The 21,501-nt window shown below is 40.0% G+C and overlaps 1 protein-coding gene across 4 annotated transcripts in view; it reads right to left on the reverse strand.

Moving 5' to 3' along the window:
* l(2)gl (LLGL domain-containing protein l(2)gl) overlaps window positions 1-21,501 on the reverse strand; it is a 119,600-nt gene that overhangs the window by 96,079 nt on the left and 2,020 nt on the right. For all 4 annotated transcript variants that reach the window (XM_068367066.1, XM_068367065.1, XM_068367063.1 and 1 more), the window contains exon 2: window positions 743-840. In XM_068367066.1, coding sequence (XP_068223167.1) covers window positions 743-840 — 98 coding nt within the window. The remainder of the gene's footprint in view (window positions 1-742; window positions 841-21,501) is intronic.

Genomic DNA, 21,501 nt, shown 5'->3' on the forward strand with positions numbered 1-21,501 from the left:
TCTTACCCAAATCCTCTAACGAAGTACTTCAAAAGTCACGTCCCTCGGTTCGGACCAATGGAGCAGGTCCCAATGAGCACAAAGGGGAGGCGCCATTCACCATTGACTTTTCCAAAGACTAGAGGGAATTCTTTCAAGGATCTTCACTGACACCCTCGAGTCTTCTTCCCTTCGCTAAAACCCGATAGGCCCAAGTCCAAGCAGCTTCGTGTTTCATATTGGACGGGAAAGAGAAATTCCGACACGCAAGGAGGCTCGGGATCAGTCGAGGTTCAGATATGGAATACCTCATTTTTTTTCAGCTTCAGGGACAAAATTTTGTTAGGTTACACTGACAACCATGATGAAAAAAAAAAAGAAGTTCAAATTCACATTGAAATGGGTTCAAAATCAACAAGTAGATCCAGATTTTAATTAGAAGTGTCACTACATGTAGTTTCATTTTTGTGTGTGTGTCTTCAACTAGGCCATAACATTGGCATGTCCTTATTTTTATTTTAACAAAATCTGGTCCATATAAAAGCTTCATGCTTAATGGACTTGGGCTGTACTAATAATGTTTATAACATTTGTATTGTAACAATGGTCAATAAAGATATCAATATCATTTTATCGATAAAACAGAAAACTAGATACCCATTAACCTACAAAAAAAAAAAAAAAAAAAAGACTCGTCAACAAACAAGCACATAAGAATAAGGGCAAATGAGAAACCCGTATGTCAAAGCGAGTAAAAGGATACATCCTGATTTCAGCTGTCTTGGTAGCGAGTGCCAGCAGTCGAAGGCGTGGGTCCCAAGCCAGGGCAGAGGGCTTGGCAGGAAATCCATGGTAGCATGCCTGAAAATAAAAAAGTAACAATCATTAATTCAACAATAAATATAAACCATAGAAATGCAAAAAACAAGGAATGTGTAAATATAAAAGTCAAAATTGCCTCATCAATATAGAATGCATATAATTACATAAATCTTTGTAGCTAAAAAAAAATATATTTGCATTACATATACAACCCACAAACTAGCTTTTCATTTAAAAAAAATGCATTCTTTAAATTGACTCAAATGCATTGTCAATTAACCCAAATTACACTTCCTAAATTCCCCAAATTACATTCAGAAAATTACCTCAAAATAGAATCTGGAAATTAACCGCAATTAAATTATTTTCTGCAAATCACCATAAAAGAAACCTTGTAAATTAACCCAAATTATACTGTTAATTATCCTAATATATTTTCTATAAATAAAACCAAAATTCGTTGCGGAAATTCACTCCAACTTCATTCTGAAACGCAAATTCAATCCTAAAATTAAACTAAAAAATACATTATGTAACACCAATCTTCCCAAAACCAAGGAGCGGCACAACGAGAGAGATCTGGAATTTCATTAGTCACAAAATATTTCCTTGGTTACTTTCACTTTCCCGATCACTTGGGGATTAAGGGGGTGGGGGGAGTCAACCGATCCCATCTCTCAAACAAGGCCATACCAGAGGTGTGAGATCACTTACCAAAAACCTCTCTTATATTTAAAATTAGTTTCAACAGGTGTGCGTATTTGTATTTACGAGAGAGAGAGAGAGAGAGATGAGAGAGAGAGAGAGAGAGAGTTGACCATACTTTCAACCTTTAAACTGTTAGAAAAAATTAATAACCAAAATATATAATACCTTATTTCAGATATTTAATATTTGCTTAAAGAGATAAAAACAAGAAAAAAATGTAGTCAACAAATGAGAAATAAAAAAACGAAAGTACTAAAATATCAAATTAAAATACACGAAACGATAAGAAAAATGACACGAATGAAAGCACTGCATTGGCGAAAGTCGAACACTGACTCAGATGCCCGCATATCCTCTGTGTATCTCTATACGTGGTAACGGAAATGACGAAATTAAAGAGTGATATCTACAAGAGGGAAAACTGACCAGAATGAAATTGTAAATAACCCCCCGAGCTATTACTATCACCGGATATGCCGATGACGCGTGGTAACAGTACTTTAAAACCTGAATGACTCACCCAGGGCTATTACTGGTAAACCCTGGAATACCAGAAAAAAAAATCGTGTTTCGCTATATCAGTGGTTCCCAACCTGGGGGAAATTTCCTTCTAGGGGGAAATTTGGAGCTTCCAGGGGGGAAATAATCACACTACCTACTAACTAAAACAAGCGGAAAATGTCCTCATAGTACATGCGGCAATTTGTTGTTAGCCATTCAATTGTGATATGATCATATCAGTTCTCACTGACATGATATTCAAGGGGAGAATTGGAGTATCATGCCCATTTCTGAGGCAGGCGAGTGGGCATGAGGGCTGTACAGGGCATGAAGGGGGAAATCTGGATGGTTGAACTGGGTGCAGGGGGGAAATGACAGAAAAAAGGTTGGGAACCACTGCTCTATATCATTATATTTAATTTTCCGTAGTATTAGAAACTGTAGTTGAATTATCAACTACAAAAACATCAGAATATATACAATCTTACGCAATATATAATTCTCATTGAAATTAACATTTACAAAACAGACCCATTTGTAAAACTGTATGGGTTGTTGTGGCCTGGTTGGTAAAGTCTCTGTCTGGAGTTTTCCAGACTGGGGTTCGAGTCCCACTCAGACTCGTTAGTGCCATTAGTGCAGTGTTTCCCAACCCTGGGGTAAATTACCCCAGTGGGGGTAATGGACCCGTATTTTGGGGGGTAATCAAGATGTTCTGAAATTGAATTATTCACATTCCCATAAATATTGCCATAATTCATACACAAAATCTGCAATAATTATTTTATAGGAAAACTCAATAATTTTAACATTGCTGTACAATGATTTGGTCAGGGTGGCAGGCAGCTCAACCCCCCCCCCCCCCGCTCCGAGTAGCACAAGCAGCCAATAGCGGGCTACATGATCCATACAGTTCATCATCAGGTGGCTGCAAAAAAACATCCGATGTTACCGTTGGGGTAATCACTTAAAAAGGGTTGGGAAACACTGCATTAGTGTCTGCAACCTTACCATCCTTGTGAGCTAAGTAAGGGGGAGCCTATAAGTGTGTCTGCTGAGTCATCAGCAGCCAATGCCTGGCTTTCCCTAGTCCAAGCCTGGGTAGAGAGGAGGCTTGGGCGCTGATCATATAATATATGGTCAGTCTCTAGTACACTGACCTGATTGCTAGGGCAATGTCACTGTCCCTTGCCTCCGACATTCATGAGTGACCTTTAAAGACCTTTAAACTGGAGCACAATAACAATAAACTCCTAACTCACAATTAAGGTTAAATCGACAATACCAAAGCAGCAGCACCCCCCCCCCCGCAAAAAAAAAAAAAAAAAAAAAAGACTCGCACCAACAGCAATGATGCTATACTTATATCTTTACTCATCCCAAGGACGTGACATTGCTTTATAGACGCTATAAAAATGAGATCCATCTCTCCGAGAGCCTATCGCAAAGCTCATCCAATCCGTATGATAAAAAGCACATAAATGCACAACGCATCTTTTCATGCATACATGAATATACTATATTCTCCCGAGATGACGGCCGAGCTGCCATAAACTTATATTTTACGAGAGAACAACGTCTATGTCTAAAAACCTTTTGCGGTGGTGAAGGGGAGGAACGAACTCGGCCAGCTGGATCTACGGATCGTATAAGTCTTAAACTCTCTTGGTACGTAAACACGAAAATAACGATCTGCGGACAAGGAACCTCAAATGTCTCTGCCATATAACAATTACCATTTCCTAACGTCTTTGATAAATGGACGGATGACATTAAATATACATATTACTAAATGAGAGAGAGAGAGAGAGAGAGAGAGAGAGAGAGAGAGAGGTTAACAAAGAAAATAGATACAACTAAATAATGAGACACACACACATATATATATATATATATAGAGAGAGAGAGAGAGAGAGAGAGAGAGAGAGAGTCGGTAAAAAGACGGGGAGAGAGAGAGAGAGAGAGAGAGAGAGAGAGAGAGAGAGAGTTGTAAAACGACCCCAATATGATGAGTGATCTATAACCGCCAATCATAAAATACAAAGCCCGTTATAACAGCCGACACTCATGGTTGAAGATCGCTTTGTAGCAATACGTTAACTGATAAGATAACACCGATACGTTACAAAGAGTCATCAATGAGTATTTCCGAGAACACTCTTCAATGGCAAAAGATAACGAGATTAGATAGGAAGCGATATTGATAAGGAAAACTCATCCGGGGTGCATAATTTTCTCACGAAATTATATTTATAAACAAGGGGTAAAAAAAATCTTTAGCCAATGAATTAGATTTTATATTTATAAAATAATGAAAGTAATATTGGCGTTATATAGGAAAGTTTTAAATCATATATCTTGAGTCATTTAAACAAACCAACTGAGAAAATTTATTCAAACTAAATTTCATTACATATGCGATTTTCCTGTCAAACGGTTATTGAAATCCCCAAGCTACTAATTCAAACAGTAGAATGATAAATACTTTTAATATAAATAAAATAGGATTTTTTTTCTCAAAAAGTATTCAAGAGTCGACATGTTTGTAATTTAAAAACATTTAGATGAACAATTAAAGGTGCATTTGTGAATATTAATTACAAAATTAATTCATGTACATATGATGATGCATATACAATATTACAAAATGCAATAATTGTAAATGAAAATTTCTTAATTAAAGAAAAAAAAATATCAGTATCGTAATCATCATGGGTATGGGCAAGAACAAGGTCTATAGATATAGACCTTGGGCAACATCTTCCAACCAGAGCACAGCAAAGTCTCCTTTAATAATAACGACGAGGACCAAGAGATTTGGCTTACCATCAAAATCATGAAATCTACTTAAGTTCAACTTATTGCGATAATTAAAACAAACTAAATAGCACAGTGTATTACACGTCAATAAAAATGGCTGCTTCATGATTCACTTGAGTGAATATTCAACAATAAACAGCACGAGTACATTCATTTGGAGAGAGAGAGAGAGAGAGAGAGAGAGAGAGAGAGAGAGAGAGAGAGAGAGCTATTCGTTTGAATAAAAAAAAGAAAGAAAATCAACTACTTATCAATGTTACTTTATAAAACTTAGACTTAAGAGCATGAACCTTTCGAGAGAGAGAGAGAGAGAGAGAGAGAGAGAGAGAGAGAGAGCTATTCGTTTAAATAAAAAAGAAAAGAAAATCAACTACTTATCAATGTTACTTTATAAAACTTAGACTTAAGAGTATGAACCCTTCGAGAGAGAGAGAGAGAGAGAGAGAGAGAGAGAGAGCGCTATTCGTTTAAATAAAAAAGAAAAGAAAATCAACTACTTATCAATGTTACTTTATAAAACTTAGACTTAAGAGTATGAACCCTTCGAGAGAGAGAGAGAGAGAGAGAGAGAGAGAGAGAGAGCGCTATTCGTTTAAATAAAAAAGAAAAGAAAATCAACTACTTATCAATGTTACTTTATAAAACTTAGACTTAAGAGTATGAACCCTTCGAGAGAGAGAGAGAGAGAGAGAGAGAGAGAGAGAGAGAGAGAGTGGAAGAAAATGCGTTGTTTGTTTCCAGAGGTAAATGGCCACGCCATCGGAATAATGCTGGAAAACCTAACAGGGCTAATAAGTCAAACTGAACACCAAGGTCAATACAGGCTTGCTGAACACACCTGTTGCACCTAGAGGCGGCGGCGATAGGAGGAGGGGGGGGGGGGGGGTACTCAAGTACAGACCATAGGACATCAAGCCATTTCATAACCTTATTTTCACGGAATTTAAGAAAAACAAACAATTCTCAAAATGAGATATAAATGAAGTATCAGGATTAGCAAATTGTAATTCCGAAATTAGAATGTTTGATAAAACATTGTATAAGTTGATGAATTGGAATAGTAGGTTTATGAGATACGTTTTATGTAAACAAGATATGTGGTGAATCTTATGGCTGGGATACAATAATTTCCACACGCATATTTGTATTTACTTCAACAGATTGTGAAGTTACAGCAGGTGGAGAGTGAATTTCACCAAATGTCCAGCTGGTTTCCACAAGGCACTTGAAGAGTTGGAAGACTCAAGCCTACATGGCTGAGGACTATGAAGAGCGAAGTAGATGATAAACGGAGAAGTATTGGATAAAAAGCTCAAGCTTTTTACACAAGTTAATCCAAGCAAGTTTCATAACTCTACGATTAAAATTTTGGTCAGGAAGCTGTTCACAATCACAAACAGGGGATAAAACATAACCTCCTTCCAACTTCGTTGGTGGAGGCAATTAATGCACGTAAAGGTCAATCTACTCTGGCCTCGAATAAAAATGTCATCGCATATTGAACACGATAATTATTTCATAAGCAAGGTTGAATCAGTATGAACTGATATTTACTGGCCTGCATTGACTGGAGAGAGAGAGAGAGAGAGAGAGAGAGAGAGAGAGAGAGAGACAGAGAGAGAGAGAGAGAGAGAGAGAATGCAGCAATCTGTTCAACCTAGTCCTTGGTCTGGTAGACTAACTGAAACCTCATATGATACTTTTATTACAGGCGCAAACAACATGCAGACTTCAGAAAATCCAAAAAGTCTTCTCCCAAATGATCTTTTGAACTCTCACGTATGTAAGTAACATCTCATGGTTCCTAGACACGTTTGTCCTTTAAAATCTAAACCAACTAAGTAATGTGAGGATACGATATCCTCCCCCCCCCCCTCTCTCTCTCTCTCTCTCTCTCTCTCTCTCTCTCTCTCTCTCTCTCTAAGCGTTTATGTAACGGATATCATGGTAGTTCTCAACATAATGTGTAATGGGAATACAACGATTGAATAACTTACTTTTCTATGACGGTATTCGACAATCTACTTCATAAATGTAAATATTCCAATTTCAGAGAGAGAGAGAGAGAGAGAGAGAGAGAGAGAGAGAGAGAGAGAGAGAATATCACGAAGTAAACCTATATTTTATTATTATATATCTTTCTGTTTCTAAATACATCTACCATTAACTGGATATCCAATTCAAAGCGCAGGTCAACAAAAGTCACATTGAATTAGTAGAGAACACACCCACATCGTCCCGCCTACAATTATAAAGTAGAACAGTTGTCTCTCTCGGGTTTATAGACAGAACATGAGACCACTGCGGTATTTACATCAACAGAAAAAAAAAAATAGAACCAGACACAAAGCAACCCCATCTGCTTTAGATGTAATTTAAACAAGGGGAAAAAAAAGGGCAAAGGCGGTGCAAGAAATTCATGAGCCCAAGTGTCTACTTGTATCCAACCGATACTACATATTTGTGTGGGAGAGAAGTCTATTGAAAATCTGCACGCCAAATATGTAGTCGGTTACAAAAAAAAAAAGAAAAAAAAAGTTATATGACATGAATTGATGTCCATCCATTATTGACTAGAATTCATCATATTTAGAATAGCATACTTACTATTGATACTAATTCTAACCAAACTCCCTACATAAAAATTGTGTTACTGACTAGACCGAAGAATGTTGCCACCTGTTGATGACCTTGCGCTACCTCCAACGTAATGAAACATGACTAGCAAAAAGATTTTTTTTTTTTTTGGGGGGGGGGTTTCTCTTCCAATGAGCAATCACATCACATCCACGAAAAAATGAACTCGAACTCAATGACTCAAAAGAAGTAATGGTCGATTTCCACCATAAACTTCAAACAATAATTAAAACCACATGACGTGTACCCATTGTTTCTTGAAGGTGGCTTGGACCGGATTGGATTATGAAATTCAGACTTCAAAATCCAAGGGCTGAACCTACAACACATTCAGTTTAGCAGGTGGATATCGAAACAATTAATATCGTATGGCTACACGGCATCTACAACCAATATTAATTACCAAGCTCACGATCAATTTTATCATAAAATAATTCAAACGACTGAAGACATTAATGCCATCAAGAAGAAATTGAGGACACACTTGTTTTCCAAGTCTTTCGATAGTGTGGATTTGGCCAAAAAAAAAAAAACACTAATATGAAAAATACCTAAGAACGTATACGATAAACTGATCTTGTAGGTACTGTATGATGTAGGGTTCCCCTGTGTAATATGGTTAGGTATCCGGCCCTTAAAGCAAGCAAGCTAGTAGTAATACAACGCAGGAAAATACGCTTTGAATAATCATAGATATAAATATCATGTACATATGCAAAAAAGAACTTATCATTACTTCTTACTCTTCACAAAGAACCATGCAAACACATGCATTTAATTTCAGATCCCATGGGATATATGAGTTGCCTACTAAGATTTAAAGCTAACAATGTGGTATTGTAATTAATATCGAGTGGGCCCAAAGCATGTTTATAAATGGCCATTACAGACGTATCAAGTTATTTGAATTCTTAAACACAAAAACCACCAAATGTTTTTTTCATCAAGTATAAGATGACCGTCAAAATTAATCACCACCATATTCTAACGAACTGTCAAATCTTTATTGGTACAGTACATTAAATAAATCAAGTATCTTTGACATGAATAAATAAAGCATTACCAAGACCACAGGAACCTATACATGCTCATCATACGATGACCACATGGTTTTATCAAGTTGAATGTCTCTAGGAATCCTTTTAAATCTACAGCATAATTTCCACACTCCGACTCCCAAGGACTGTGGGGGACTCGAAGGGTGCATGCGCTGGCATAAGTGTCATCCGAAGATGTACATTAAGCAATGACTGATAATTTAAAATGCTTTGATAAGCTATATTAGATGACGAAAACATCAGATCATGCTATTTGCAATGTCTCATTAACCTTCAGTTTTATGTACAACTTGCAATATAGATAAATCAAGGAAATGTGAGTAGCTCTAAAAAGAGTAATTGTCGAATTTAATGTGTCTCGTGAAGCATTATTTTCAAGCCTTCACTTATGGTACACACTGAATCTGCTTTCTCGTAAGGGGAGGGGGGTGGAGACGAGCTAGAGGTTTCTCAATCAAATAACAGAAGTGAAGAATGTAAAAATATAACCACAGTTCCTTTCACGACTAGGCCTGTTACTCAGACCTTGGCAGTACTTTACTCTCAATTGTGAAGTCATAAGCATGTATCCTGGAGCAGAAATTACCAGTTTTCATTAATGCACACAAGAGGTCATAAAAACTTAATGCCATTGACTTTCCGATAAATGCTAATGAACATATTTAAAACGGTGAATTACACATATGCAGAGTAGACCTTGACATAATTGAGTAATAATTGAATCGCAGTTCAAACTAGTAATTCTCTGCTGATACCAAATTAAATATCCTAATTATAAAACTGGACCAACATCTATATACACTATAATAACAACACTTTTTATTCTAGATTGTTACACAACATTTATTAAGTTTCTTTTAATTAGAATGTCTTTAATAAAATATAAAACCCTTGTAGCATTTAATCATCTACCCCTGACTTTACTACATATCAACTGAGGACAGGAAAAAATAGAAAAAAAAATATGTCGTTGAGACTGCTTAATATATTACTGCACTAGTAATGACCGTTTGTATTTGATTATCCTGTATCGCTAATTACCACCTAACAACCCTTTCTTTCCCCTTCATGTCCTCTGTATAAAGACTCTTCGCTCAAGGGGTTATACTACACTAATTGTTCAGTGGCTATTTTTCTCTTTGCAATGGTAGGAGAGACTTTAACTATGGTAAGCAGCTATTCTAGGAGAAGGACATTCCAATACCAAACAATTGTTCTCTAGTTCTTGGTAGTGCCATAACCTTTGGACCATGGTTTTCCACTGTCTTGGGGTGAGTTCTCTTACTTGAGGTTACAACTCAGGCACAATATTCTACCTTATTTCTCTTCCTCTTGTTTAAAGTTTATAAATGAAAAATCTATTCTAATATTACAACTGTTCATATTTTATCTTACTTGTTCATTGCTTCTCTTAAGATCAATTTCTTTCTTTGTTTCCTTTACTCACTGGGCTATTTTTCCCTGTAAGAGCCCTTGTGCTTATAGCATCCTGCTTTTCCAACCAAGGTTGTAACTTAGCTGGTAGTAATAATAATAATAATAATAATATACCATGTATTCCTGAACTCCCATGGGGTACAGGTCTATCCTCCTTTTTAAGATTTCCTGGGTCTTTCCATAAGGACTCATCTGCCACTCCTATACATACAGTACTGTCTTTTTTAACAATGTGTTCATGCTAACTGCTAAATTTCTAAACCATATCCATCATACATTTCTCAATACATTTCTAAACCATATAAACTTTAAGAGTTCTCAGATCATTTACCAGCTAATACCACTTTTCTCCATTAATGCCTCATTTTCAGTATGAATTTTCACAGTACTCCGTCTTCAAATCTATCAACATTCTAAGGACAAGCCCTATAAAAAGCTCTTACATATCCCATGTCATTACCCTTGGGTCTGTTGCCTATAGTAGTAAAGGCCACATGTAACCATCTGAGGATTTTGCTTTATAAAACATCTTTCAAAACATAGTTTAATACCATTGCATTTTGCAATACCCTGAAATATATATTACCTGCAATTCCTATTATCACAATATCAAATATTGGTGTATGTAGCATTCTGGCACATACATATGAGGCTTGAACTTCATAGACTACTATACTTTGACCCCTTGCTACTTCGCGGTTAAACTATTATGAATTCACGACTTCACAAACTCTTTAATATACATATGTGGAAAATATAGCAAACTTTCTGGACAGAGGCAAAATATTAGCACCCAAAATTTCTCCTTAAATCCATTAAAATATTTACAAATATGACTTCCAAGTCTAGGAACAACAAAACAAGTGTAAAATAGCAAAACATATAATAGAACTTGTAACTCTAATTAAAAAAAAAAAAAAAAAAAAAAAAAAAAAAAAAAAAAAAAAAAAAAAAACCTGGGATGCAATGTCCCATTGTTGGAAAAAACACAATGCGTACCATCTTTTTGACAAAGTGCGTTTTAAGACGGGCTGTCATTGGTGCATGAGAGGGAGACGATAAATCGCAGATTCCTGTTTTGTAATAGGGCCTGTGATTAGTGGTTTGACCGATACTAAGATCTCGATCCCGCAGCATCTCCCCATTGCCTCTATCTCACTGAGAATTTGCTTTAAGCTTTCTTACCTCGCGGTTTACTTAGTGTTGTGATTTTTTTGTCGTGAAAATTGCTCAAATTTTCACGCCCTGCAATGGCTCTCAAGCGTGCCGCTTCTTACAAGACTGTTGATGAGCCCAAATACAAACAAAGAACAATGACGATCACTGAGAAGATCAACTTCTTTATATGTTGAGGGAAGACAGAATCTTTGCAGATGTGGCCCAACAGTTTAGTGTGAACAAATCCAACGTTCATTACATCAAGAAGGACGACGCTAACACTAAAAACAGCTGCCATCACCTTTAATAAGTCTGCGAAGAGAGTGGTTACGGTTCATAATAAAACAATCGTCCGTATGTAAGATTTTTGGGGCGTACGGATACCCAACTCCTCAAAGAAGAACATAGCCATGAATACGAACATTATCCAAACAAAGGCTAGGAGTCTGTACCCGACTCTTGCTGCTAAGGAACCTGAGAACAACAGTGGAACACGAAGATGAAGACGACGGAAAGATCCCCAACCAGGGATGTCCACTGATTCACCACATGAAAAATGGCATTTTTCTGCAAGCAAAAGGTGGTTTACAGATTCAGAAACGCTTTGGCCAAAAAAGGCGTTTCTCTACATGACGAGACTGCTTCCGCTGGCACAATCGCTGCTGAAACATACGACAACGAAGCTTTCAAGATTATTATCTACAAAGGTGGATATAAGCCCGAACAAGTATTTAATATGGACGAGACGGGCTTCTTTTGGAAAAGAATGCCATCGCGATCTTTCCTATTCAAAGAGGAAATAAAATCTTACAGGTTTAAAGCATACAAAGATCTTGTAACCCTAATGATGTGTGGCAATGCTGCTGGATTTTTTTTTAAAGCCAGGCCTTATTTACAAGTACTGTACTGTATATAAAACCAAGAATCTGTTACCCGTTACACACTGGATGCGCAATTCAAAGGCCTAAATAACCAAGATGCTGACCTCAGACTGGTTCCACCAGTGTGTTAGCCTGCAAGTCTAGGTGTATCTATTAGAGAAGGGCTAGCCATTTAAAATCTATCTCCTTATGGCTAACACTGGTGGAAATGCTACTGACCTGTTGTATAAGGGGTTCAGATCGAGTTCCTGCCGCCCAACACGACGTCACTTATTCAGCCAATGGACCAGAGGTTATCAGGGCATTCAAGGCTAAATACACAAGGAATGCCCTGGCGAACCTGGCTACTTCTGTGGATGCCCCTTAGAAGATGTAGCAGTACACAATTGCTACGTGCCTCTTAAATAACCAGAAGACATTGCAAGAAATGAAGCCTGCCATCATTAACGTCACTGGAAGTAGTTATGGCCTGAGGCTGTTTATGACAACAAAGGATTTACACCTTCCAAAATCCAACACTGCAGTGCAGAGGACTTTGCAGACATGACCAAAAGGAGACGTCAAGGAATTACTAAACTGCTACCCCCAGCCGCTACTGACGCAGACCTCGTAGACGTGACAAAGTCGGCGAGCGAGGAAGAAGCAACACAGCAAAAAACGGAAGAAGTTGTCGACCAAACTAGCTCAACTTTGGAATGGTTCGCCAAGCTCTGTAACCTGGCTAAAGAATTGCAAGAGGGGCCACAGGAATGGAAGGATGATATGCTTTGTTCTGTACAATTCTGCAATATAGTTAGATGAAGTCATGAATCCACCCGGAAACTAGGCCCGTCTCTAGACCACTGGAGCACGAAGAGCAGACTTGAAGAACGCAAAGGCGAGAGTCTCTTCTGCAAGAGAGAGCTCGCGGGACCTTCCCGGCAGCAGGAACGTCTGCAAGCAACATCCCTTCCGTTGACGACCTTGACCTATGGGTGAGAGCTCAAAGGTGGATGATGAACTGGACATGGATGACAACTATCTCCCTAGGGCTGGTAGTCCAAAGCTCAACTCAGAAGCTGAACAAAGAGAGTCGGAGTATGCCTTCTGGCAGGTTCTAACCTGCACGAGGCCCATCAGTGGGTTGGCCGATGCAGAGAGGGCACCTCAGAAGAGCAAGGATATGGTCCTAGACTACATCTATGCCACCCAACAACCTCCTAAGGCCAGTGCAGCCTTGCTCTGGCCAAAGGTGTTGACAGCACCAAGAAAGAAGGCATTATCTCAGTTTACTGGGTCTTCTAGTTTGCTTCCAGTGGGCCTCTAAATTCCTCTCACCATCATTTTTCCAGCAGAGGAGGTATTATGAGGTCTCAGACGAGCTCTTACAGCTTTGCCTCTAGACTTGGAGGTCTCTCTCTCAAGGGGAGTATCGTTCTAGAGACTTCCTGAACTCTCAGCCTCTCTTATGGCGTCTGAAATCCTAAACATGGAGAAGGTAGCTAAGTGCATCATGCAGGCTACTTCATGGCTGGATCTATGGTTGGGATCAGCGGACCACCTTATTAGAACCAAGGATTCTACAAGGAAGTCTATGGAAACCTTCCTTCTATCTGGCACCTGCAACATAAGAGTTCCTCACTCACCAGGTGGTTAAACTGTGGGCGAACGTGATTCTCAGGCAACAGGATACGATAATTGAGAGGTTCCACAGACAGGTCCCATAGGCTCAGGTTACCAGGCGCAGGAACTCCACCTTGGATGGCTCTTCCTTGTTCAAGCCGGAAGAGGTCGAGAGGGGCGACTGATTGACGGAGAAAGTCCAACCAGGATTCCATTCTCCATTGGGCCTTGACATCCAGGCTCTACAGTAAGGCTCCACCAGCTCCTAAGCAGCAGCCAGCCAGTCCTATCCTGCTAAAGATGAAAAAGGGCTCAAAGTTCTACAGAGTAGAGGAGGGAAAAGTAGTAAGGGGAGCGGCACAAGTCTTTCCAGCTAGGGAGAGCAATCCTCTCACCTGCCCACCAGTGGGGGGATGCTTGCAACACCACTGGCAGAAGTAGCTGCAGCACGGGACCAAACCAGGGACAGATTCTGTGATTCGTTCAAGGTATCACGACCCTTCCACTTAACCTCTCCCCCCAGTGCCTCGGGCACCAGTCCCATCGAGCTCCTATGCAAAGGAGCTGGCCATCCGGGCCGAAGTCAAGACCAAGTTGGAGAAGGGCTATCTCCGAGAGGTCCTTGACGGCTCTCCAGGCTTCTTCAGTCGACTTTCTGTGAAAAAGGTTTAAGGAGGCTGGAGATCAGTCATCGATTTCTCGGCTCTGAATAAGTTTGTTCTTCAAACTCTGTTCAGAATAACAACAGAAGGCATGGTCGGACAAGCGATAAGAAAACAGGTGTCATGTGCACGTTGGATCTCAAAGATGCATACTTCCAGATCCCAGTCCATCCGTCTTCAAGGAAGTATCTCCGGACCATACACGATAACAGGCAATACTGTACCAGTTCAAGGTGCTGTGCTTTGGTCTTTTCACAACAAACCAGGTATTCGCGAGGGTGTTCGCCCTAGTGTCATCTTGGGGTCACAGGACTGGCATTCGTCTCCTAAGATACCTCAACGACTGGCTGATCCTAGCACAATTGGTGGTAACCCCTCTTCAGCACCAAGACAGACTGTTTAAGTTTTGCCAGGATCTGGGGATCACGATAAACCTCGAGAAGTCATCTCTGCTCCCCTTCCAGACTGGTATACAGTAACTTGATATGATCATAAACACCAAACTACAAAATGTTTTTCCATCAGACAACTGAGTACACAGGCTGAGGGAGGTAGCAAGGACCTTCCTCAAAAAGAGAAGATCTTCCAGCCCAGCAGTGGTTGAGTCTTCCAAGTCACCTGCCGTCCCTGGAACGTCTAGTGCCCAATGGCCTCCTCAGAATTCAATCTCTACAGTGGTGGCTGAAATAGAGGTCGAGTCGACACTCAGACTACCCGGATACGTTTATCCCCATGGCACTAGAGCGGCTGACGGACCTTCAATGGTGGATGACAGACGAGAACCTCCGCAGAGGGACAGACCTTCTCGTCCCTCTCCCGGAATTGATGCTCTATTTGAATGTATCAATAGAAGTGTGGGGGGCCACATACTGCACCACACGGCCTCATAGCTTTGGTCCAAGTCTGAAAGGTACCAGCACATAAATATCCTAAGAGATGAGGGCAGCCTTCCTAACCCTTCAACAGTTCCGGGCAGGTAATTCTGTGGTGCTAAAGAGCAACAAAACCACAGTAGTGACTTACGTAAACAAGCAAGGTGGTACCTTCTGGCATTGGAGAAGTTATGATGGACAAAAGACAACCCTGTGCCCCTATCAGCCCAATTCATTCTAGGCAAGAGGAATCTGAGCAGAGCGACTTGGTTAGTGGGCTCCGAGTGGTCTGTGAATCATCTCATATTCAAATGCAAGATGCATTCCAACAACAGTGGGACAACATCGACATATACACCTTTCCTCCGTTCTGTCTGATGAGAAGGGTGCTCAACAAGACCATGACACTTACAGCTCCGCTATGGCATCTCGCACTGGTTCCCGGACCTTCTGCAGCTCCTGACGGAGATCCCAAGATAGCCTCCTCCACAACACAATCCACTCAAACAGCCACACGGGAACATCTTCCACAAGGTGATAGCATCTCCTCTCTCAAAGAGGCTTTTTGCAACATGTTGCGAGAAGGATGTCCGGATACCTACAAAGATCCTCGGCTTCAGTCCACCAGGCTAAGTGGTCTGTCTTCTCAGGGAGTCGTGGAAGGGGTAACTCTCCCCACAATGCCACTATTCCAATAATAGCAGTTCCTTATTTACCTTTGGGATGAAAAGCTTCTCTCATTGATGGGATCCAAGGGTCTCCCAGCATCAAGCCAAGGTCAACCGTAGTCTGTCCAATAGAAATGATCGCCATGACACCATGCTCAAACCATCTACAGAAAGTAATGGGTTAAGAACGTGATCCTAGTCAATGCCTGAGTATCTAACATGCCTAAAGCTTCCAATGACTGATTGATCCAGGAATATGCAAGGAGATTGGCTAAGATTGCTTTCCTTGCCTTCTGCGAGATAGTTGTTCTGGGCATTCAGGAAGAGCCAGAACCATCGTATACGTAGCCAGCGCATTTTCTCTAGGAACCCATTCCTTGCCAGTGCTGATGGGAGAGTGCAATCTGGGTGAGACCACAGTACACTATATACTTCTATAGGGCCACCACAAATCCTGACGACATCAAGGTCTCCTGAAAATGACGAGGGTCTGTTGTCCGTAAGAAGTACGGTTCACCTGACAGTTCAAGCGTTCTTGCCTCTTTACATAGGAGATCCACAGGCAGATCCATCTCAGATGTGACCTCTCTGAGAGTAATTAAAGATATTGATAGCCTTCTTTCTAATTCTAAAGGCTCTAGATTCGGGATATTGGTGAACTTCTCTCCGATCAGCCAGAAGCTACGTGGGTCTTTCATGTTTCCTCTTCTACTCCGAGGAGAAGAATGCGCCACAAACCTACTAGAACAGACACTGACAAACTAACTAATCCATCAAGGTAATCTCTGCCTGTGGTGTGGGGCTGTAGGGAGGGGAAGAATTCCAGTTGCATGCTTTCTACCCTTTCCGAGTATCCAACCCCTAACGAAAACAAGTGGGATAGGATGCCTTCCTAGTGAATGTGAACCATGTGAGGCGTGTCTGAAAGAAGCGAGTAGGAAGGACGATTCAGGAGGAGAGCATCAGACTTGCATCTAGTAAGGTGCTTTCTATGGGGAGCAATGTTCGGGACGAGGCTTGTCTGATAGACATGCTTCAAGTTTAGATGTTCCCACAGCAGCGCACCTATAAGACACATTCGTACGGAAGGAGAGTCTATCTGCTTGGTAAAATGTTCATCTAGTAAAGCTTCTTGTAGAGAAGAATCTGGGGTAGCAGATCATGTGTTTGGTAAATATGCCAGATGAGAAGGGAAATCAGGGCCAGCGTGTCCGAGATGTATGCATCTAGGACCTAGATGACGCATGCATGGAGAAAGCATGTCTTGGGACACATCAAAAAGACTCACACACTTGCAGAAAAGAAGTCATGCTAGAAGAGGAGGCGAAATCTAGGGCAGAGCGCCTGAGAAGTGCATCTAGCAAAAGCTTCTAGTAGAAGAGAGTTCTAAAGAGACAAATCCTCTGCAAGCAAAAACTCCTGGATGAGGCATGTCAGGATGTGCAAGCTGGAGAGTTACTTCCTCAGGTCTGGACAAAGTAGACCACCTATGAGAGGCGCATCTACAAACTGCCTCTGAAGAGGCAAAGGAGGAGGAAAAACTTTGCGAGATTGCTCCGAAGAGCAATAATCCGAAGGACAACTAGAGAACCAGGAACTAAAAAGTGCTTCCCTCTAGAAGGGAGCCACCTGAGACTTATAAGATTCACCTTTGGTGAGGAGGGATCTGGCAAGGTTGTAGAAACCTTGTGAGCATGCTCCAAAGAGCTAATGCTCTGGTAGAGACCTCCTGAAGGGCAAGGACCTGGGCTCGAAGGTGAAGAAGGCGCCTGCAGCTCCTAGCTCGAGAGAGATCCTCTGGAAGGAGACAAATCTCCCCTGAAGGTCCTTCGACAAGGGCCTCCATGGGAATGTCTGCCACTCAATCTGAAATGAAGACTCCCCTCGGGAGGAAAACTCTCCCTTTCTTACCTTGAGGATTGTCAAGGAAAATGAGAAGGCCTCCCTACCTCAAGGATTGTCAAGGTAAAAGCCGCCCCCCCCCCTTGGCCGAACCTCCACTGGAGTCCAACGGGAGAGGAGTGGAATTATTGGTGTTAAAGTGAGAGGGTGAGCCTTAAAGGAACCTCAAGGATAACCCAAAAGTTAAAGCCAATACATCTGTCACTAAAGATTGCTCCTCCAAGGACGACCAACCAAACTTGAGAAGTCTCTCAAAGTCCAGTCTCCCCCATACGGCTCCAAACACACACACACACTAATCAAAAGAACCCCTTGTTATAGTCGAATCCTGTGCTGGAAAAACCGAAGGAAAGAAACATTTCTTACATTTGAGAAGGCATTGAACATTTGTAGGATAGGCTGGGGGCAATCATATGTTTACTTGTCGTTATAGTTTTCAATTGCCGCATTCCAGCTTCGCTGTTATCTATCTACAACGTAAGAGAAGAAGGCTTATATTTCTGTAGGATAAAATGTGCATACTGTAAATTGTGTGCAAAAATGCTTTAAGGGTGATTTTTAAGACCTGGAATTGAATTAATTTCCTTTTCCTCAACTCTTATGAGGAAAATCAATCATCTGTTCAAATGACTTATTGAAACTAATAGTTTGCCCTCTGGGCTTCCCTGTAATAGAAAAAAGGCCTTAGCAGCAATTCTCCAAGAATATAGCATTCTTCTGTAGTCAATCATATAGCTTTAAAGCATAAGTGTGTACACTGAAGAAAGAACATACTTCATGTGTGGAGCCACAACCTTAAAAAAAAAAAAAAAAAAGTGATCGTGTCCTTGTCGCATATGTGCTCGGTGGATATGCCAGATGAGAAGGGAAATCTGGGCCAGCGTGTCAGAGATGTATGCATCTAGGACCAATACAACCATCATTATCTAGAAAACTGGAGAACCCTACTAGTAAAGCATGATTCTCTGAGAGGGTAGATCAATAAGATCATGGAATTGGCATTCTTCATCTATCAATCACATCTCCGAGAATTTTTTGTAATCTATTCAAAAAAAGAACAATTTTCGCATGTGGAGCCACAACTAAAATAAGACAATTATACACTTATTTGAATGTCAATTCAATTGTATATGTATAACTAACTCAATACAATCCACGTGTAACGATATAAGGAAACAATAATGGGATAGCACGGTTTTCAGACTTCAGTGAGGATCCTCCCATTCATATAAAATAGGCCAACCTGGGCTGGAGTAGGTACATAAAACTTCTAAACCTTTAAGGGGAAAGGTTGGAGTTCCAAGGGAAGACAAGTGCCCAATACCTGGTCAGGAATGACAAGACACCCTTGGCACTGGGATGTACTGTATCCCTAAATGCCGCAACCTTTCATTCCCCAACCCCCCTTCCTATCTGTCATTTTTGTTGCACAAGATCGGTATCTGCAAATATTAAGAATGTACAGTACAATACCTTAAACTAAAACCAGTATAAAATTCCTCAAAATTATATAAAAGACATATATAAGTAAACTATACCTGATATGCAGCAATGATTACTTGAAATATTCATCAAAATATTACTGTACTTTTGAGTATCCATGAATGTGCATTATTAAATGAGGAAACTGCATAGGTAATAAATGCCATTATTATTATCATTACTAGCCAAGCTACAACCCTAGTTGGAAAAGCAAGGGCTCCAACAGGGAAAAATAAATCCAAATATGCCAGGGTCACCCACACCCTAATTGACATTTATTAGCATTTTTAATTTCTGCAAGATGACAAATTTGGAGATAATTTGTATTTTTCCTAACTATACAAACTCGAGTCCTTTACTTATTAGAGAAAACAACAATGCTGGAGAATATGGAAGTTGAAATTTTTATAAGGAAGTGTAAAATGATGACCAGTAATTTTCATCATTGTCTACAATCATTGTAATATAATTACCATATTTATTCTTATTCGTGTAAATGCTACAACTCTCGAGTTTTGCTTCTATTATTATAATTAAAATAATCATTACTAGCAAAGCTAACAAGCACCTTAACTGGACACAGACATGCTATAGCTCCAATAAGGAGAACAAACTAGTAAAAAGAAAAAACAAGAAAAAATTTCAAGATTAAACCATAAAAAGAAATTATCAATATCAAATTATCATGGACATGACTATACAAGCCTTGTAATAGTACAGTAATTAATATTTTCTTTAAACATATATTATATACTTTATAATGTACTAATACAGTATGCGCAACTACAATAGGCTTCTGCCTTCTCCAAAGGGACTAGTTGGCGAGAAGTCAACTCATCCTAGTATACAGCTACCCTCTGGTGGTGGATAATTTTTCTAATAATCATCCAAACAGATAGGCTATATGCAATAAAATGAGACTTGTCAAATTAATATGAAAAAATTAAAACTATCCTACCCTATCCTACCTATTATATCCGCTCCCTTGGGTTAAGGTAAGGGGTACTCTGTAGAAAGGCGGACACACCCTGAAGTAATCCTAGTTACAGGTAAGGTCCGGTGAGGCTATTTTAGGTTAGGCTCTATTTCTGTGATTTAGTAAAATGAGATGATAATTTTTATTTATGCCTAATCCTCCCAGTGCATGTTGATCTGTACACAGTGCTTTGCCTCCCTTCTATGGGTGTCTTTACTAGGTTAAGCTGCTTTATCTTGAGTTTGAAATAATGATTAGGGACGTATGTATAATAGCGGCCATGCCCGTAACTATAAAAAACCTTAGAATAAAAAACTGTTATGAATCAAACAAAGGATATGCTAACAATACAGCAGTGTAAGTGGGGACCATTAGTTAAGGACACAGCTTGTAGGGTAGCTCGGGTGGAGCAAGTTTAGGTCAAGTAGTGTTCTTGTGTGGAGGATTTGCAGAACAGCCACAGTTTTTGAAGTACAGAGGTCAAGTCGTACAAACAATTAGAAAAGCGGAAGAATATTCACATATTCTATACATGTGGGAGAATCTGGCCACTGATATACAAAGGTACCAATATTACCATATGAACTGCACCCCAGCTAGTGTTGAAAACTATAAAAAATCGAAATCAACGAGGCAGCGACACCTTTGCTTTATTAGCCTAACCTACTATAACTGTACCCTGCTGGTACAAGCTAATCTTAGTATTTAGAATTACCATTATTCTGTGTGAAAAACATCTTATTGCATAAGTTACCATTGTTCAATAGCTCAGAATACTAGGCACAATTGGTTAGAGCATTAAAAAAGCAATATTTTGTATACCATAACACCAGGCTCAAATAAATACCAACAAAATAATTATAATTCTCAAAAAAATTGAAGCCAAATTCAAATCTGGAAGGGTTCGAACAGTGTGCTACCGTTACCGCTCAACCTGAAGATTGTTCATTACTTTTTCATGTGACCTGCAACGGGGGGCCGGTGTGACGGTCTGAACGATCCCCCGGTCCCAGAATTCTCCTTGATAATCTGCGCATGCGCGAACAATACCGTTTGCCAGTGCATACAAGGTTGATGCTTTATTTTCCTGTAATGTTAGCGTGCGCAGCTCAACATTACCGCTTGCCAGTATATACAAGCTTGATGTTTTTATTTTCATGCGATCTAATGGCGGAAAAGAACCATTATACAATGTCAAGGAGAATTCTGAGACTAGGGGATCGTTCAGACCGTCACACCGGTGGGCTTGGCCCCGGTTAGGTTAGCGACTTATTTTCTTACTAGGTTAGGTTAGGTATGGTAAGGTTAACTATTTATTAAATATTAAAAAGATGAA

This window comes from Palaemon carinicauda, chromosome 45 (assembly GCF_036898095.1).
Source record: "Palaemon carinicauda isolate YSFRI2023 chromosome 45, ASM3689809v2, whole genome shotgun sequence".
Classification (NCBI taxonomy): domain Eukaryota; kingdom Metazoa; phylum Arthropoda; class Malacostraca; order Decapoda; family Palaemonidae; genus Palaemon; species Palaemon carinicauda.